The sequence below is a fragment of the Salvelinus sp. IW2-2015 genome, linkage group LG3 (genome assembly GCF_002910315.2).
Source record: "Salvelinus sp. IW2-2015 linkage group LG3, ASM291031v2, whole genome shotgun sequence".
Lineage (NCBI taxonomy): Eukaryota > Metazoa > Chordata > Actinopteri > Salmoniformes > Salmonidae > Salvelinus > Salvelinus sp. IW2-2015.
In genome coordinates, this window is record NC_036840.1 from 27,740,801 (window position 1) to 27,759,765 (window position 18,965).

The following is an 18,965-nucleotide window of genomic DNA, read 5'->3' on the forward strand; positions in this document are numbered from 1 at the left end:
AACCCGGTATTCAAAATGCCCTAACGGAGTGTTAAACGCCGTTTTCCACTCGTCCCCCTCTCTGATGCGCACGAGATGGTAAGCGTTGCGAAGGTCCAACTTAGTAAAGAACCTGGCTCCCTGCAGAATCTCGAAGGCTGACGACATAAGGGGAAGCGGATAACGATTTCTTAACCGTTATGTCATTCAGCCCTCGATAATCCACGCAGGGGCGCAGAGTACCGTCCTTCTTCTTAACAAAGAAAAACCCCGCTCCGGCGGGAGAGGAAGAGGCACCACGGTACCGGCGTCGAGAGAAACAGACAGATAATCCTCGAGAGCCTTACGTTCGGGAGCCGACAGAGAGTATAGTCTACCCCGAGGGGGAGTGGTCCCCGGAAGGAGATCAATACAACAATCATACGACCGGTGAGGAGGAAGAGTGTTGGCTCTGGACCGACTGAAGACCGTGCGCAGATCATGATATTCCTCCGGCACTCCTGTCAAATCACCAGGTTCCTCCTGAGTAGAGGGGACAGAAGAAACAGGAGGAATAGCAGACATTAAACACTTCACATGACAAGAAACGTTCCAGGATAGGATAGAATTACTAGACCAATTATAGAAGGATTATGACATACTAGCCAGGATGACCCAAAACAACAGGTGTAAAAGGTGAACGAAAAATCAAAAAGGAAATAGTCTCACTGTGGTTACCAGATACTGTGAGGGTTAAAGGTAGTGTCTCACATCTGATACTGGGGAGAAGACTACCATCTAAGGCGAACATGGGCGTGGGCTTCCCTAACTGTCTGAGAGGAATGTCATGTTTCCGAGCCCATGCTTCGTCCATAAAACAACCCTCAGCCCAGAGTCTATCAAGGCACTGCAGGAAGCAGCCGAACCGGTCCAGCGTAGATGGACCGACAAAGTAGTACAGGATCTTGATGGAGAGACTTGAGTAGTAGCGCTCACCAGTAGCCCTCCGCTTACTGATGAGCTCTGGCTTTTACTGGACATGACATGACAAAATGTCCAGCAGAACCGCAATAGAGGCAAAGGCGTTGGTGATTCTCCGTTCCCTCTCCTTAGTCGAGATGCGAATACCTCCCAGCTGCATGGGCTCAGTCTCTGAGCCGGTGGGAGGAGATGGTTGAGAAGCGGAGAGGGGAAACACCGTTAACGCGAGCTCTCTTCCACGAGCTCGGTGACGAAGATCTACCCGTCGTTCTATGCGGATGGCGAGTGCAATCAAAGAGTCCACGCTGGAAGGAACCTCCGCGGAGAGAATCTCATCCTTAACCTCAGCGTGGAGTCCCTCCAGAAAACGAGCGAGCAACGCCGGCTCGTTCCAGTCACTGGAGGCAGCAAGAGTGCGAAACTCTATAGAGTAATCCGTTATGGATCGATCACCTTGACATAGGGAAGCCAGGGCCCTGGAAGCCTCCTTCCCAAAAACTGAACGATCAAAAACCCGTATCATCTCCTCTTTAAAGTTCTGATAATCGTTAGAACACTCAGCCCCTGCCTCCCAGATAGCTGTGCCCCACTCCCGAGCCCGACCAGTAAGGAGTGATATGACGTAAGCGATCCGAGCTCTCTCTCTTGAGTACGTGTTGGGCTGGAGAGAGAACACAATATCACACTGGGTGAGAAAGGACGGACACTCAGTGGGCTGCCCAGAGTAACATGGTGGGTTATTAACCCTAGGTTCCGGAGACTCGGAAGACCAGGAAGTAGCTGGTGGCACGAGACGAAGACTCTGAAACTGTCCAGAGAGATCGGAGACCTGAGCGGCCAGGGTCTCAACGGCATGACGAGCAGCAAACAATTCCTGCTCGTGTCTGCCGAGCATTGCTCCCTGGAACTCGACGGCAGTGTTGAGAGAATCCATAGTCGCTGGGTCCATCTTGGTCGGATTCTTCTGTTATGCTGGTGAATGAGGACCCAAAAGCGACTTAATAGAAACAGAGTCTTTATTCCAGTCTTTAACAAACAAAGATACTCCTGGATATTATCCTAGGTTAATCCAAAACAGGAACTGAAATCCTCTCGTCAGTAGAGAGAACGACTGGAGACGCGACCACAGACTGCAGGTCGCTTCAGGAAGGCACAGGCCGTAGCTGACATAGACACCTGCTCACACGCGCATCTGAAGAAGGCAAAAACACGACAGGGCGGAACAAGGACACAGAACAGCAAACATCAAACAAGAATCCGACAAGGACAGAAGCGGAAGGACAGAGGGAGAAATAGGGACTCTAATCAGAGGGCAAAATAGGGGACAGGTGTGAAAGAGTAGATGAGGTAGTTAGGAGAATGGGAAACAGCTGGGAGCAGGAACGGAACGATAGAGAGAGAGAGCGAGAGAGGGAGAGAGGGAGGGGGAGAGAGAGGGATAGAAAGAGGGAAAGAACCTAATAAGACCAGCAGAGGGAAGCACAGGGACAAGACATGATGATCAATGACAAAACATGACACAATCAGTCCTCTGACAACAAAATCATAAACAACAGAGTAGGCTAATAACGATGTGGCTAATCTATAATTCCATATTTCCAAGTCCTATTTTTGAAGATCAAGGGGTAATAAATGATGAATTGTAATTACTGGAAATCTGACCGAACTTTGGTTTTTAATGTAAAGATATAGCCTAATCGTATTATTATCTGTAGTAAAAAAGGATGGGTTAGAAGAAGCCCACATAACCATCCCATAAAGTAAAATGTAACATCCGTTTATGGCAAGCTATGTAAACTCTAACATTGATTTATCCTGCAATAGATGTCATTCAATTGGAAATATACATTTTTTTCTTCTTCTAACGGCGCTTAAGGGGAAAGTAATCTAAAAGTAACTGAAAGTAATACGATTACGTTACTGAGTTTGGGTAATCCCAAAGTTACGTTACTGATTACAATTTTGGACAGGTAACTAGTAATTATAACGGATTACATTTAGAAAGTAATCTACCCAACCCTGCTTGCTAGTCAAGTATGATTTTTCCCAAATTATAGAATTTACTTATTTACTTATCATTCACTTCAATTAGTTGTTGTTGTAGGTCGTTTCTGACTTCTTACTTTGGGAGGAAGTGGTCATGTGAGCTTTAGGACCTTTGCCCTCTGGGAAATGAAGTTCAACAAATAGCATAATTGACTCATTACACTGTAATGCACTGTATTTTTTAAAACTAAATGGCTTACTCTTAGTTTCGAACACCTGATATACAGAACATTTAGAATAAACAAATCCTCCAACTGAAAGTACATAATAGATTTTAGTCCTTATTGTATAAGATTATCTGTCGAGTGCGTCCATTGACTTCACTGACACAGATCTTGTAATAGGACCCAATGGATCCGGCCAAGACGGTGATCGTGATTCGCTCTCTGGTGCCAGAAGGAGTGGCCGAACGGGATGGCAGGCTTTTGCCAGGCGACCGGCTCATGTTCGTCAACAGCACCAATCTGGACAACGCCAGTCTGGAGGAAGCCGTCCAGGCACTGAAGGGGGCCAACATCGGCATGGTTCACATRGGGGTGGCCAAGCCACTGCCTGTAAGGGAACCCTATTGTGATTTTTGTCCTAAAGAGAGGCTGGTGTGTGTGTATTTGTGTGTGTGTGTGCAGGGAGGGGGTGGGGGTGCAATGTGTTCCGTGTGCCCGTGTGTGTGTTATATGTATGTGAGCATTTGTGTGTGCGTTTTCTCTCTGGTGTGTGGCCACCCAATAATGAGGGCTCATCTTACAGATGGCTTGTATTATTCATGCTGATAAGGCAGTAGAGTTAGGCTGCATGCTGACTCAACTCCAATCTCCCTGACAACAGCATAAGGCAGCACAAACATCCCTGCCCTTTGTGTCATATTGCTTGGACTCCTTGTACATAAATGCCTTGAGGCAGCTGTTAAAAAAAGGGGTTGTCCACAAACACATTCACCACCTGAGGGATTTCTAGTCTTGTTTTCTGTGAAAATTGGCCGCGTTCTTTCAGCTTTAAAGTTACATTTCTCTCTCTTGGGCTTGCCATTATGATGAGACCATACAGTAAGTTCTGGTTCTGGGATGTCAAGGTTATTGGAGGTCGGGTGGATTACATTGTCTTTGGGAAGCCTCTGTGGAGTTATCAAGCTTTCCTGGAATGTAGGGGGGTTGTTGTATTGCTTCTCCAAATTGAGTTTGATCCTCCAATACCTTCTTCAATTTCTCCCTCTTTTCTTTATCTATCTCTCTCTCGCTCTCTCTCGCGCTCTCTCTCTCCGGGCATCGTATTAGACAAAATCAAGATCGAAAGGTCCTTTAAAGCAAAGCTGTGGCAACACCTTTGGAAATCGAATAACCATGTATAACTTTTTACCGAAATATTACCTTGTGATGTAGCCCGTCATTCCTAACTACAGACAAAACCATGCAGACCAAATCAAACCGTTAAAACACATGCTTTTCGCTACTAACAACCTCATTTATATTTTTTAACAACCCAACTACAATCATATTTGACTAGGAATTTGAAACCTGTAGACAATGATTGGAATTTCCTCAGTATTATTTCCTGGGGATTTTTCCCATTTCCTGCCCTGTCTCCACAGCCATACAATGAAGAGGACAGTCCGTCGTCTTCTGGAATCTGTTTTTTTTTATCTTCAACACTGCTGGTTAAAGAAAGCGATGAGGAGGAGCCAGCGGAGGACCACCTTTTCCGGGCAGAGCCTGCATTGGTTAGTCGCCGTTGTGGACAAGTACAAAATATGTATGCACAAAAAAGTACAAAGACGAAAAGTACCCCCAAAAAATTGCGCTCACTGCTGTAAGTCGCTCTGGATAAGAGTCTGAAATGTAAATGTAAATTAACTAATGAAATTGAGGGACAAGAAAAAACGACCAATGAAAATTAAAGACACAAAATAACCATTGTAACTTTAAAATGCATCCTTTAAAATCTTGTATCAAGTGCATTTAATTTAATGCAAAACTCAATAGTATCTAATCAAAATTTAGCCACAAAAAACAAGACAAACAATGTATGGAGTATCACTCGACTAAACACTCTGAGACACAATGGGAAAGAGCAACAATGTCCAATATCGGAGTTAGAATATCCTTTAGAAATAGCTCTCATGGCACTAACAAAGCTATCCGTGAATGGATAGCTCATCCATGGCATAGAGAGATATATTCACCATCTAATTCACTACATTCACATTCTTTGGTGCAGATTGACTCCAATGAGGGAGACCTGGCCGATGAGAGGGCATTGGAGCGTCGCTTCTCTGGCAATGAGGATGACACCTTACAGGCATCCATGATCGCCCTCCACGGCAGCACCTGCAGCGCCGATATGGACTACCAGACTACCTTGCAGTCCTCCACACCCAAAGTAGGCCAACAAACGTGCACTGTGGTTAGCTGAGTCAATTTTAAAGCCATTACAGTCAGCAATTTTAAGAAAGCTTGTTACAATGCAAAAACAGTATCTGTTCCCTGTCATTTGTTTGAATTTCACTGAAGCAAGCTGCTGCCCTTTTCACTAAGAAAACTCCTTGCGTAATCAAAATAAGTTGCTTATTTTATCATACGGGGTTGACATTAGAAGTGCTGTGCTATAATTGTTTGACTACATCAAACTGTCAGCTATATTGAAGTGATAAAATGTTTATGTGGTTTTTAGTCGCTTCTTTGTATGCATTTAGCTTGTTTTTGTCTCACATTTTGCATAAGCTTGTAGATCATTGTCACTCCCCAGAGTCCTACCTCCAGAGTCCTTATGTATGAATGGTTGATCCTTTTTTTTATTAGTATTTATCTATAGATACTGTACTTCATCTTATCAAGCTATTACTACCCTATTAGAATAATATGGCCCGCTGCGTGCTTCAGTCCTGCTCTCAGCATTTCTGCTTGTTGCAGTTATTCCACAGTTTCCTCTCCTAAGGATTTATTTTTCCAAGTTTTATTGTGCCGTCTCGGATGCTTAAGGAATCCCTGAAGAGATTCATTTCCATACAGTTCGGGTCTCATGAATTATATCTAGGGAGATAATACAGAGATATTTGGTGCATCGCGCACAATCATCTGTACTGTAATTATTGCTATTCCCCGTCAGCTACTGATGGCTTTTCAATGGCTCATTAGGAGGAGTGCAGAACGGCGACCGAGGTAGAAACTAACGAGGTGTAACCTCCATTTCGACTCGTCATTTTTTCTTCTTCTTCTACATAGCGGAGTGCCCGCCTGGACTTGTTGACTGAGCATCCCTTGGTGACGTTGTTCGGCCTTGCGGACGACACTGAACCCTTCTCCCCGGAGGAGAAGCCCATCGTTTTCCCCCTGCCCAGGAGTATTGGAGGTCACGCCCTAACGATTGACGACAACGCACTAACTAGCTCCGATCAGTACCTGGCGCATCACTTAACCCAAATGGAGCCGTCGGATCTGTCAAACTCGTACAGTCCGTACACTGACCCTGAGCCCGGTTTGAATGATTTGGGGGAGCCGGTGCAGTCTCTCCATTTTCAGGTGGAGTCCACCATGGCCGTTGAGGACATAGGGGAGATGGAAGGCTTAATGAAGGTAAACGAGCCTTGATCTGAAGAGCCGTGCCATCTTTCGTTTTGCCATTGAATGTCATTGAGTGTGCCTCGTAATCAAACAAGCATGAGTAAATCGGTCCTCMGCAATGCTCAGGAAATTGAAATGCAACAAGTTACGTTCAACCCATGTCGAAATGCACTGGACTGATCACAGGCCAATGTGAAATTGATTGGATTTTCGAGAATAATGATAACCCAACCAGTTTGAAACATTCTACTTTTTACTAGAATCACATTCCTAGGTATTACTTACTTTCCTATGGTAATGGCATCACTGAAAATATTTTAAGATGAATCCCTTCCTTACTTTGTATGTTTGATTCCCTGGCCCTCACTAATCGTTTCCACCTAACCTCCCTGGTAGTTTAGATGACCTCAATTTCATTCTGTCACTATTATTCATTTTTATATTCTGTACTTAAACTTCCTCCATAGAAAATATTTTCGCATTTGTTTCATGAATACTTTTTATTGAATCGTAATTCTCAAGGGGGATGAGCCATCTGTAAAGCAGTCCAAAGAGGAAGGGGATGAGGTTATAACCACTGGGAGTCATTTTGAAAGGACAATCACTGTTGTCAAGGGCAACTCCAGTCTCGGTTTGTATTATTTCTTTGGCAATATGTTGTATATTGATGAGTAATTGTTGTATAGACAACAGCCTTCACTTTATCAGTCTTTCCTCCTTACATACCATAATTGTATTTAAATTAGCAAAATATATGATTATGCTTTTATGTGCTTTATATCTGTCAGGGTTGTCGGATATTACTTATTAAATGTGTTGTATTTCAGTTCATTTGTAGTATTTGTATTTCTTGTAACAAAAAAAAAATTACTTACTTGGCTTATTGCGTTTAGCTCCAAGTGGAGCATAGGGGCCTCAGCTATGAATCAGGATTGAATAGATTTTACACATAATCATGGGTAAGCGTTTTTCCTATACTGTAGGTTCCAGGTCTTTGGGAATGTTGTGCATTTTGTCACTGTCATCCTTACAGGAATGACAGTGAGCTCCATCAAGGATGGCTTGGGGATGTACATCCGCAGCATCATCCACGGWGGTTCCATCAGCCGAGACGGCCGTCTGGGAGTGGGGGACCTAATCTTAGTCATCAACGGCGAGTCCATGGCCAACCTGACTAACACCCAGGCCCGCGCCATGCTCCGGAGACACTCCCTCATCGGGCCAGACTTGGGGTAAGGGCTAGGGCAACATGTTCAGTGTTTTGATACCTTGTCCATGGAAACCTGTTTTATATGGTTTCACTATAGGCCTTCATTAAAATATCCACCTACTTCCAACACYAAGAGTGCAGATTTCACCTCAAATATATTCTCCCTAGATTCCCTACACATTGATACACACTTCTTTTCTGTTACAATGTAAAGTCAGAGGATAATATTGTGGAGACCAAAACCCAAAACTTTCTCCTCTCTACAAGCATATAGTACCAGTCAAAAGTTTGGACACACCTACTCATTCAAGGGATTTTCTTTATTTTACTATTTTCTACATTGTAGAATAATAGTGAAGACATCAAAACTATGAAATAACACATATGGAATCATATAGTAACCAAAAAAGTGTTAAACAAATCAAAATATATTGTATATTTTAGATTATTTAAAGTAGCCACCCTTTGCCTTGATGACAGCTCTGCACACTCTTGGCATTCTCTCAACCAGCTTAATGAGGAATGCTTTTCCAACAGTCTTGAAGGAGTTCCCACATGCTGAGCACTTGTTGGCTGCTTTTCCTTCACTCTGCAGTRCAACTCAATTGGGTTGAGGTCCAGTGATTGTGGAGGCAAGGTCATCTGATGTAGCACTCCATCACTGTCTTTGGTCAAATAGCGCTTACACAGCCTGGTGGTGTATTTTGMGTCATTGTCCTGTTGAAAACAAATGATAGTACCACTAAGTGCAAACCAGATGGGATGGCGTATCACTGCAGAATGCTGTGGTAGCCATACTGGTTAAGTGTGCCTTGAATTCAAAATTAATCACTGACAGTGTCACTAGCAAAGCACCATCACACCTCCTCCTCCATGCTTGTAAGGTGGGAACCTTACATGCGGAGATCATCCGTTCACCTACACTGCCTCTCACAAAGACACAGCGGTTGGAATAAAAAATCTKAAATTTGGACTCATCAGACGAAAGGACAGATTTCCTCTGGTTTAATGTCTATTGCTCGTGTTTCTTGGCCCAAGCAAGTCTCTTCTTRTTATTGGTGTCCTTTAGTAGTGGTTTCTTTGCAGCAATTCCACCATGAAGGCCTAATTTAAGCAGTTTCCTCTGAACAGTTGATTTTGAGATGTGTCTGTTACTCTGTGAAGCATTTATTTGGGCTGCAATCTGAGGTGCAGTTAACTCAAATTAACTTATCCTCTGCAGCAGATGTAACTCTGGTTATTCCTTTCCTGTGGCGGTCCTCATGAGAGCCAGTTTCATCATTCAGTTTCATACCGCTTGATGGTTTTTACGACTGCACTTGAAGAAACTTMAAAAGTTCTTGAAATTTTACGAATTGACTGACCTTCATGTCTTAAAGTAATGATGGACTGTCGTTTCTATTAGCTTATTTCAACTGTTCTTGCCATAATATGAACTTGTTATTTTTTTCAAAATAGAGCTATCTTCTGTATACCACCCCTACCTTGTCACAACACAACTGATTGGCTCAAGCGCATTAAGAAGGAAAGAAATTCCACAAAATAACGTTTAACAAGGCACACCTGTTAATTGAAATGCATTCCAGGTGACTACCTCATGAAGCTGGTTGAGAGAATGCCAAGAGTGTGGAAAGCTGTCATCAAGGCAAAYGGTGGCTACTTTGAAGATTCTCAAATATAAGATATATTTAGATTTGTTTAACACTTTTTTGGGTTACAACATGATTCCATATGTGTTATTTCATAGTTTTGATGTCTTCACTATTATTCTACAATGTAGAAAATAGTAAAAATAATGAAAAACCCTTGAATGAGTAGGTGTGTCCAAACATTTGACTGGTGCTGTACATAGACACACCACTATAGAGTCAGTTACACGTCACCTGACATCACACTAAATAAACGCGTCTCGATCAAATATGGCCCTTTTATTTTTTGTTTTCTGAATGATTTGATCGCTTTTCTATAGCTTATGTGTACAATTATGATCAAGTGAAGCTTTGTAGTGTACGGCATTTGGTTAAATTGCTCCCGATGATCCCATMAAGGCTATTTGTTCGGCATCTCTCGTAGAAACAGTTTGTTTTCTACTTTTACATCTCCCATACAACAGCTAACTGTTTTACCAAACCATCCYAATACACATTTAATTGAACTGAATTGAGATGCCTAATACACATACCTCACAAACRGGTGTGACTTTTCTGTCAGTGTGCCAGTGTTTTGTTACTTTGGGCTTTGGGTTTTTTGTGGACCACAGGAAGAGTAGCTGCTGCTTCTGCAAAAGCTAARGGGGATCCAAATAAACAAATAAATAAGCAAACATAATAAATAAACAAATACAAATTCACAACACCTGTTAATGAACCATGCAGTAAACATTATAATGTAGTAGAAATTGTGTTAAGGAGCTCACYGTTTTCTTTTAGCCAGGTCGATAGTGGGAAATGTCATTGTCATRCAGTGTTGTGAGTCACAGAGAGCACCTTAATATCCCTTAAAATTTGTGCCATCCAAAGCATGATAGCATTTAGGCTACCGTACATACATGTCTGATGAACACCACCAGTTGAATACTGTAGGCTACATGAAGGTAGGACTTCCAGTCATATGGAAAAGCTTCCTACAGCGTTTGGACTCCTAACACAGATGCTCAATGGTGAAATRTGAACAACTCACTAAGGCCTTTTACATTCRTAAATTGTATTCTCTCCATGCATTCGAGGGATGCTACATTAAAGTCTGGGGCACCATCATTTTCGGTATCTCAAGTCTTGCTTGCTTAACGCTAAACATGTCAGTACATTCCAGTATGTTAGCCGCGATGCATAACATCCTCTTCACCTTCTAGATCTGCTTGTGCCCCAGAGGACGATCTGTGCCCCTTTTATGTGTGAGTACCGCTAACTCCCACGCTGACGGGTCTGCAACAAAATCTACCACTTTGTTTCCTCTCTGTCCACATTTTCTCACTTCTGCACCCGAGTGTCATCACCTGTCCGTGGAAGGGACTTTTATCCAGATCTAGACGTTACAACACATTCTGAAAATCAGCCATACTGAAAATCAACCATACTGTATATCAACCATACTGTATATCAACCATACTGTATATCAACCCCATAGTGTTAAATAACCATAGTGTAAATCAACCATAGTGTAAATCAACCATACTGTATATCAACCATACTGTTATATCAACCATACTGGTATATCAACATAGTAATCAACATAGTGTAAATCAACCATAGTGTAAATCAACCATAGTTTAGTAAATCAACCATAGTGTAAATCAACCATAGTGTAAAATCAACATACTGTATATCAACCATAGTTTAAATCAACCAACTGTAAATCAACCATAGTTAAATCAACCATACTGTATATCAACCATATTTAAATCAACCTACGTATATCAACCATACTGTTAAATCAACATAGTTAAATCAACCATATGTTAATCAACCATACTGTAAATCAACCTAGTGTAATCAACCATACTGTATATCAACCATAGTTTAAATCAACCATAGTTAATCAACATAGTTATATTCAACCATACTGTATATCAACCATAGTTTAAATCAACCATACTGTACATCAACATACTGTAAATCAACCATACTGTAAATCACCATACTGTTATATCAACCATAGTTTTAAATCAACCATACTGTATATTCAACCACAAGTTTAAATCAACCATAGTGTACATCAACCATACTGTAAATCAACCATAGTTTTAAATCAACCACACTGTAAATCAACCATAGTTTTAAATCACACCACTGTAATCAACATAGTTTAAATCAACCATACTGTATATCAACCATAGTTTAAATCAACCATACTGTATATTCAACCATACTGTAAATCAACCATAGTTTAAATCAACCATATACTGTATATCAACCAATACTGTAAATCAACCATAGTGTAAATCAACCATACTGTATATCAACCATACTGTAAATAACCACAGTTTAAATCAACCATAGTTATATCAACCATACTGTATATCAACCATAGTTTAAATCAACCATACTGTACATCAACCATACTGTAAATCAACCATAGTTTAAACAACCATACTGTATATCAACCATAGTTTAAATCAACCATAGTTTAAATCAACCATACTGATACATCAAAACCATACTGTAATCAACCTAGTCTAAATCAACCATACTGTATATCAACCATATATTTAAATCAACCATAGTTTAAATCAACCATAGTTTATATCAACCATAGTTTAAATCAAACCTAACTATTTATTTTTCAACCATAGTTTAAATCAACCATAGTTAAATCAACCATAGTTTTATATCAACCATAGTTTAAATCAACCATAGTTTATATCAACCATAGTTTAAATCAACCATAGTTAAATCAACCATAGTTTATATCAACCATAGTGTATATCAACCATACACAAACCTTAATCTGAATAGTTAATTTTTTTGCTTTCTCATGGAGCAAACAGAACAGATTTCTTAGCTAAATGCACTGTTACCTCTAACTCGTTAATAATCAAATAATGTGGACATCTGTGGAGATTACAGTTCACTAATTAGATAATTGTATAGGCTACATACAGCACATTAGCCCCGGTCCCAACACACAGTCAATGTATCTGGATAAGTCTCTCCACTGACTGCACCATAACCATGGGTTTTTAACACTTCATCCTTAACGCTTTATTGACATGTCTCTCGTTGACAACTGGGCATGCAGGTCCATTTGTGTGGGGGGGATAACGATTGATTTTGCATTTTTCGTCTATGCTGTATCCACCCATCACACACTAATTCCCTTATTTCTTCCTTCATCTGTTTTTGGAGGCATTTGAATTGCTGTTTGAATGAACAGGGATTCAAGTACCTCAGTGTCTGCATGTCCTAATGTTGAAGTATGAGTCATTCCATCATTTTTAGATCTGTCATCTTCACTCAAATGTGTGTGTGTGTGCTTTAGAAACAACTACTGATGATTAATTGCTTGAAACTGGGATTACCAAAGCGGATTTATGCGCTTTTCTTACTCCCTTTCATTCGATCTTAATAGTTTGGAACGTTCTCTACTATTCCAGTAAATTAAGAATTCGTGTTCCAATTGATGTTCCCTTCAAAACTCACTGACATTATTTTGGAAAGAATTCCCACACTCAATCCATTGACGGCTCACCTTGGGCTCATGATAGGCAGAATGCATTGCCGGAGAAATTTACAGAGTTCATTCCTTCCCCTCCTGCAATCTTGGGCCGCAGAGGTAAATTGGACGGGAGAGAACAATGTAAATTAGACGTCTGTGAATAAATAAAAGGCTGTTTTGTAAAAAGGCTCATTCTGACATATCGGGTGCATATGAATGCAGACACTTCCACTTTAATGCTTTGTTAAACGATCATATCATTCCTGATGATGAATTCTGACATGCTTGCACACAGGTTGAACTCCCCGTTCATATGTTTATGAATAGGTTATATATTTTGGGGGTATTTGCAGTGATGATGGCAAATCTTGGTCAGGTTGTTGTTCGGAGGAGTGCTGAGGCTCATTGGTGTGTGTGTGTGTTCTCAGCATTACCTATGTCCCTGTGGAGTATCTGGAGGAGTACAAGACAAGCTGGAGCAGCCTAAAGATGACATCTGCTCTGATGCACCTCCGGCCCCAATGTAAGCTCAAACTTTATAAAACTTTATAGAAGCAATACATTTATAGAAAGTGTTTTCATAACGATGCCTTAAGTAAACGTATATGCTTTTGTTTTCCAGCATAGACCGGGCTTTCACGACATTATTTTGTTTAACTCCAGACAAAACAAGTCGACGAACAAACCACAGGTTTACAATAGTTTGTCTCTTTGCAGAAGAGAAATCCCAGAACTTCCTGAGCGGGAGGATGGAGAGGAGAGGAGAGCGAGTTACAGACCGCACCTTCAGTAACTGGAACCAGCCTATGAAGTGAGTAGGAAGTTGGACTTTGGCTTGGACCAGAACATAGAGTTGAACAAACAACATGCCCTTGGCACAAAGCCTGTTTTTGCATGGGGGCAGCGCCATTGAAGGCTTTCACTCTTCACTAAAGATGGGGGGTGTACCCTCTTTCCAACTTTAACGTTAAGGAAACAAAGCTGATTGGGTAAATAAGTAATAAGCAGTGTTTGGACAGCAAGCATTAGTTATACCGCTTTGGAACTGAGCTAGAGCCTGCATATATATCTATAAGAGGAAATCAGCAACCACTGTAGCACTCCAGGAGTAGGGTTATTGATAGCTGAGGCTAACTCAATGAGCTACAACGTTTAGAAAGTCACAGATAGAAATGTAGCCAATTTGCAGAACTGACACGGTTCCTAATCTAAATGACTGAGAATCATATCCAGTCTACCTAATTTACCGACCCGCCACAATGCCCCAATCATTTCCATTCTCAATTGTTGAACCTTCTGTAATGTTGTACTTCCCTGAATTTGTATTCGATAGGTGAGATTTTTACACAACCCATTTCCTCATTCAATGTCACTTCTTATTTTTTACTTTGTATGCAAATAAATGACATTATAATAACCCCAACCCTGTCCCAAGAAGTGGCACAATACAGTACCCTTTAKAAATATATTTTACAATGTGTGTTGCCTCGCTCAGGGTGGAGCTCAAAAGAGAAGCGGGCAAGTCCCTTGGCATCAGCATTGTGGGGGGCAGAGGGATGGGCAGTCGCCTTAGCAACGGCGAGGTGATGCGGGGCATCTTCATCAAACACATCATGGAGGACAGCCCCGCCGGCCGCAATGGAACCCTGAAGACTGGAGATAGGATTGTTGAGGTACACCAATCAATATTATTTCACACTATAGAGATTAGCATGCATTTACTTTAACATGGCGAAATGGTAATTGCACAGTAATAACCTATGAATTACTTGTTTGTTTCTTTGGAATGTATCAGGTGGACGGTGTMGACCTGAGTGATGCCAGTCACGAGCAGGCTGTGGAGGCCATCCGCAGGGCAGGAAACCCTGTAGTGTTCCTGGTTCAGAGTATCGTCCACAGGCCCAGGGTGAGCCCTCTAGCTCCTTGTGTTAGCCTGCTAGCATGCTATCTTACTGTGATAGCATGCTAGCTAAGTGTTCCTAAGTGTTCCTAGCTCCCTGTGTTAGCATGCTGGCTGTGTGGTTAATGTCTTTCAACAACAATACTTAATTTCAAATCAAAATCAAATCAAATTTTATTTGCTACATACACATGGTTAGCAGATGTTAATGCGAGTGTAGCAAAATGCTTGTGCTTCTAGTTCCAACAGTGCAGTAATATCTAACAAGTAATCTAACAATTCCCCAACAACAACCTAATACACACAAATCTAAAGGGGTGAATGAGAATATGTACATGTAAGTATATGGATGAGCGATGGCCGAGCGGCATAGGCAAAGGTACAATAGATGGTATAAAATACAGTATATACAGTACATGTGATATGAGTAATGTAAGATATGTAAACATTATTAAAGTGGCATTATTTAGAGTGGCATTGTATAAAGTGACTAGTGATCCATTAATTAAAGTGGCCAGTGATTGTGTCTCAATGTAGGCAGCAGCCTCTCTGAGTTAGTGATTGCTGATTAGCAGTCTGATGGCCTTGGGATAGAAGCTCTTTTTCTGTCTCTCGGTCCCAGCTTTGATGCACCTGTACTGACCTCGCCTTCTGGATCGTAGCGGGTTGAACAGGCAGTGGCTCGAGTAGTTGATGTCCTTGATGATCTTTTTGGCCTTCCGGTGACATCGGGGGCTGTAGGTGTCATGGAGGGCAGGTAGTTTGCCCCCGGTGATGCGTTGTGCAGACCGCACCACCCTCTGGAGAGCTTTGCGGTTGAGCCCGACAGGATTCACCACCCTCTGTGATACAGCCCGACAGGATGCTCTCGATTGTGCATCTGTAAAAGTTTGTCAGGGTTTTGGGTGACATGCCAAATTTCTTAGGTTGAAGAGGCGATGTTGCGCCTTCTTCACCACACTGTCTGTGTGGGTGGACCATTTCAGTTTGTCTGTGATGTGTACGCCTAGAAACTTAAAACTTTCCACCTTTTCCACTGCTGTCCCTTCGATGTGTATAGCAGGGTGCTCCCTCTGCTGTTTCCTGAAGTCCACGATCATCTCCTTTGTTTTGTTGACGGCGATTTCCTAATCTCTCACCATGAATTATCCCATTCTAAAAGCTACTTAACCATCCTGTATCCAACAAAGACTACAGTAGCTACAGTATCTATATCTGTGTCATGGCCTCAAAAGCATGACTGGCTATTAGGGCGCTTTCACACCCGAGAGTGCGCTTTGTGAGAGGACGGATTTGAAGTGGGAGAAAGGCTTTTGCTTATATTCAATTAATTGACAGATTCCTTGTCAGGATCRATTTAAWTAAAAGTTCAACAGAAACTTAAAATGACAAAACATTAGACTGACTGTATTTTTGCTGCATCATCTTGATTGGTTTGAAAGCACCACTAGCATGACTAACTAATATCCTACTGGAATTGCTGCAAGGTTTGCAATAGCCTACATACACTCAGTGGCCAGATTATTAGTACCGGGTCGGACTCATCTTTGCCTCCAGAACTGAATTATCCGGGGCGTGGATTCTACATGGTGTGGCGTTCAAATGTTGCTCAAATAGTATCTTGGGACCTAACATGTGCCAGGAAAACATTCCCCACGCCATCACACCACCGCCACCAGCCTGTACCGTTCACACCAGGCAGGATGGGGCCATGGAATCATGCTGCTTACTCCAAATCCTGACTCTGACATCAGCATGACGCAACAGGAACCGGGATTCATTGGAGCAGGCAATGTTTTTGCACTCCTCAATTGTCCAGTGTTGGATCGTATGCCCACTGGAGCCACTTCTTCTTATTTTTAGCTGATAGGAGTGGAACCCGGTGTTGTTGGTCTGCTGCAATAGCCCATCCGTGATAAGGAAAGATGAGTTGTGCGTTCCAAGATGCAGTTCTGCGCGGCACTGTTATTTGCCCTTTTTTCTCTGTAAACCCGAGACACTGTCTTTCGTGAAAAGCCCAGGAGACCGGAGATTTCTGAGATACTTGAACTGGTGCGCCTGCCACCTACGATCATACCACGCTCAAAGTCACTTAGGTCACTCGTTTTGCCCATTATAACATTCAATCAAACAGTAACTGAATGCCTCGATGCCTGTGTGCCTGCTTTATATAGCTAGCCATGGCCAAGTGACTCACTGTCTGTTGGAGCAAACCATTTTCGTGAATGGGGTGGTGTACCTATTCAATTGTGTCTATTGTGTATATTGACATACAACTCACAATCATCAATTTGCATGCATGGTTAAAGCTTTATAGACCTTTTCCGCAACCTTCCACTAACCAGTCCAGCATGCACCTCTTCCTCAGCCCAAGTCCCGCTATAGCCCCACTTCCTCACCAGTCATAGAGTACAGCACTGCTTTAAAACGCTTGCCTCATCACATGTGCCAGGTAATCTCTCGCTCTCTCCCTCTCTCTCCCTCACCCTCTCCCTCTCTCTCTCTCGGTTTCTTTTGATCTTTCTTCCTCTTTTTCTTTGCACATCAGTGGAGTCTACATTGCTTTATCTCTTCATTCAGAAGTGTTCACAGACTTGCTTATAGACTACTGTATGTATGTGTGTGCAAAAAAAAGATACCCAATAAAAAATTGGAATCGGGTTGCATCCAGGGTAAACGTTATATGCTGCAAAGGTTAACTGCTATGGGCAGGTCTGTATTGCTCTTGCCCTTTTAAATGGTGCCATTGGGGCCCACCTACAGATGGGCCCGAGCAGTTTCTGATGCTTCCGAGCAGTTTCCCCTTTATGGCCTTCTACACTTCTCTGTCACTAGTGAATAATCCAAAAGCACCCTTGAGGATTCTCAGAAACATTTGTTGTTTGGCTTCTAAGAAAGAGCTCAACTTTGATTTTCTTTAAAAAAACTGGTCGCCTCAAGGACATTTATTACCAGTCACTTATTTTTGGAATCATTTGAATAACTACAGAGGTGTTTCAACTTTTGAGCCTCCAAATTCCCTTCTTTCCATTAGAGCCTTTGAATTTTTTTTTGTCAGTGCCCAATCTTACTTCATTTAGACTGATTGCTTTTTCCTCCTTTTGCTGCTCAAGGTCTGCTTTTGGGTGGTCAATCCTACAGTGTATAATATACTCTCTCAGTGTAAAATAGTTTCTTTTTGGCCCAGTTTCCCAGACCCAGATTAATTCTACTAATGAWCTCAAAAGRATGCTCAGTGGAAAATCACCATTGAAATTGCTTTTGAGTCCAGGAATAGATTGTGCCTGCCTGGGATACCAGCTCATAAAGTTTTGTGAACTGAGAAAGAATCAATGAACAGGAAAAGCTAAAAGAACACAATAGCCAATATGTTCAGTACCCCAAACCACAAGGTTCACTGCCATGTTMCTGTTGTGGTTTCTGGCTGGCAGGCAGACTATATTAAGTCAGRTCCTGGTTGAGAGGTGGTCAGGCTTGGGTGGAATATCGATTACCGGGCTGCCTACCTCACTGGCCGCATCATTTTAGTTTTCCCTATGTGTAACGTATACAGTAACTACTCTGACAAAGCTTATACAATCACAACTCATGAAGAAWAAAAACACTGATGTTTTGCTCAGGCTACTTTTTTTTGTTATATTCAAACAACAGTTTTTAAAATACACTACCGGTCAAAAGTTTTAGAACACCTACTCATTCAAGGGTTTTTCTGAATTTTTTCTATTTTCTACATTGTAGAATAATAGTGAAGACATCAAAACTACGAAATAACACATATGGAATCATGTAGTAACCAAAAAAAGTGTTAAACAAATAAAAATATATTTTATATTTGAGATTCTTCAAATAGCCACCCTTTGCCTTGATGACAGCTTTGCACACTCTTGGCATTCTCTCAACCAGCTTCACCTGGAATGCTTTTCCAACAGTCTTGAAGGAGTTCCGACATATGCTGAGCACTTGTTGGTTGCTTTTCCTTCACTCTGCGGTCCGACTCATCCCAAACCATCTCAGTTTGGTTGAGGTCGGGGGATTGTGGAGGCCAGGTCATCTGATACAGCACTCCATCACTCTCCTTCTTGGTAAAATAGCCCTTACACAGCCCGGAGGCGTGTTGGGTCATTGTCCTGTTGAAAAACAAATGATAGTTCCACTAAGCCCA

The 18,965-nt window shown here is 41.9% G+C and overlaps 1 protein-coding gene across 1 annotated transcript in view; it reads left to right on the forward strand.

Annotated features, from left to right (window-relative positions):
* The window catches only part of LOC111954104 (multiple PDZ domain protein-like), a 73,715-nt gene that overhangs the window by 33,131 nt on the left and 21,619 nt on the right, over positions 1–18,965 (forward strand). The window contains 15 exon segments of the mRNA XM_070435819.1: positions 3,330–3,539; positions 4,571–4,699; positions 5,197–5,358; positions 6,201–6,551; positions 7,062–7,170; positions 7,573–7,771; positions 10,601–10,642; positions 13,332–13,372; positions 13,375–13,426; positions 13,621–13,655; positions 13,658–13,684; positions 13,687–13,714; positions 14,399–14,576; positions 14,699–14,809; positions 17,172–17,255. Of these exon segments, the coding sequence (XP_070291920.1) occupies positions 3,330–3,539; positions 4,571–4,699; positions 5,197–5,358; positions 6,201–6,551; positions 7,062–7,170; positions 7,573–7,771; positions 10,601–10,642; positions 13,332–13,372; positions 13,375–13,426; positions 13,621–13,655; positions 13,658–13,684; positions 13,687–13,714; positions 14,399–14,576; positions 14,699–14,809; positions 17,172–17,255 (1,758 nt within the window).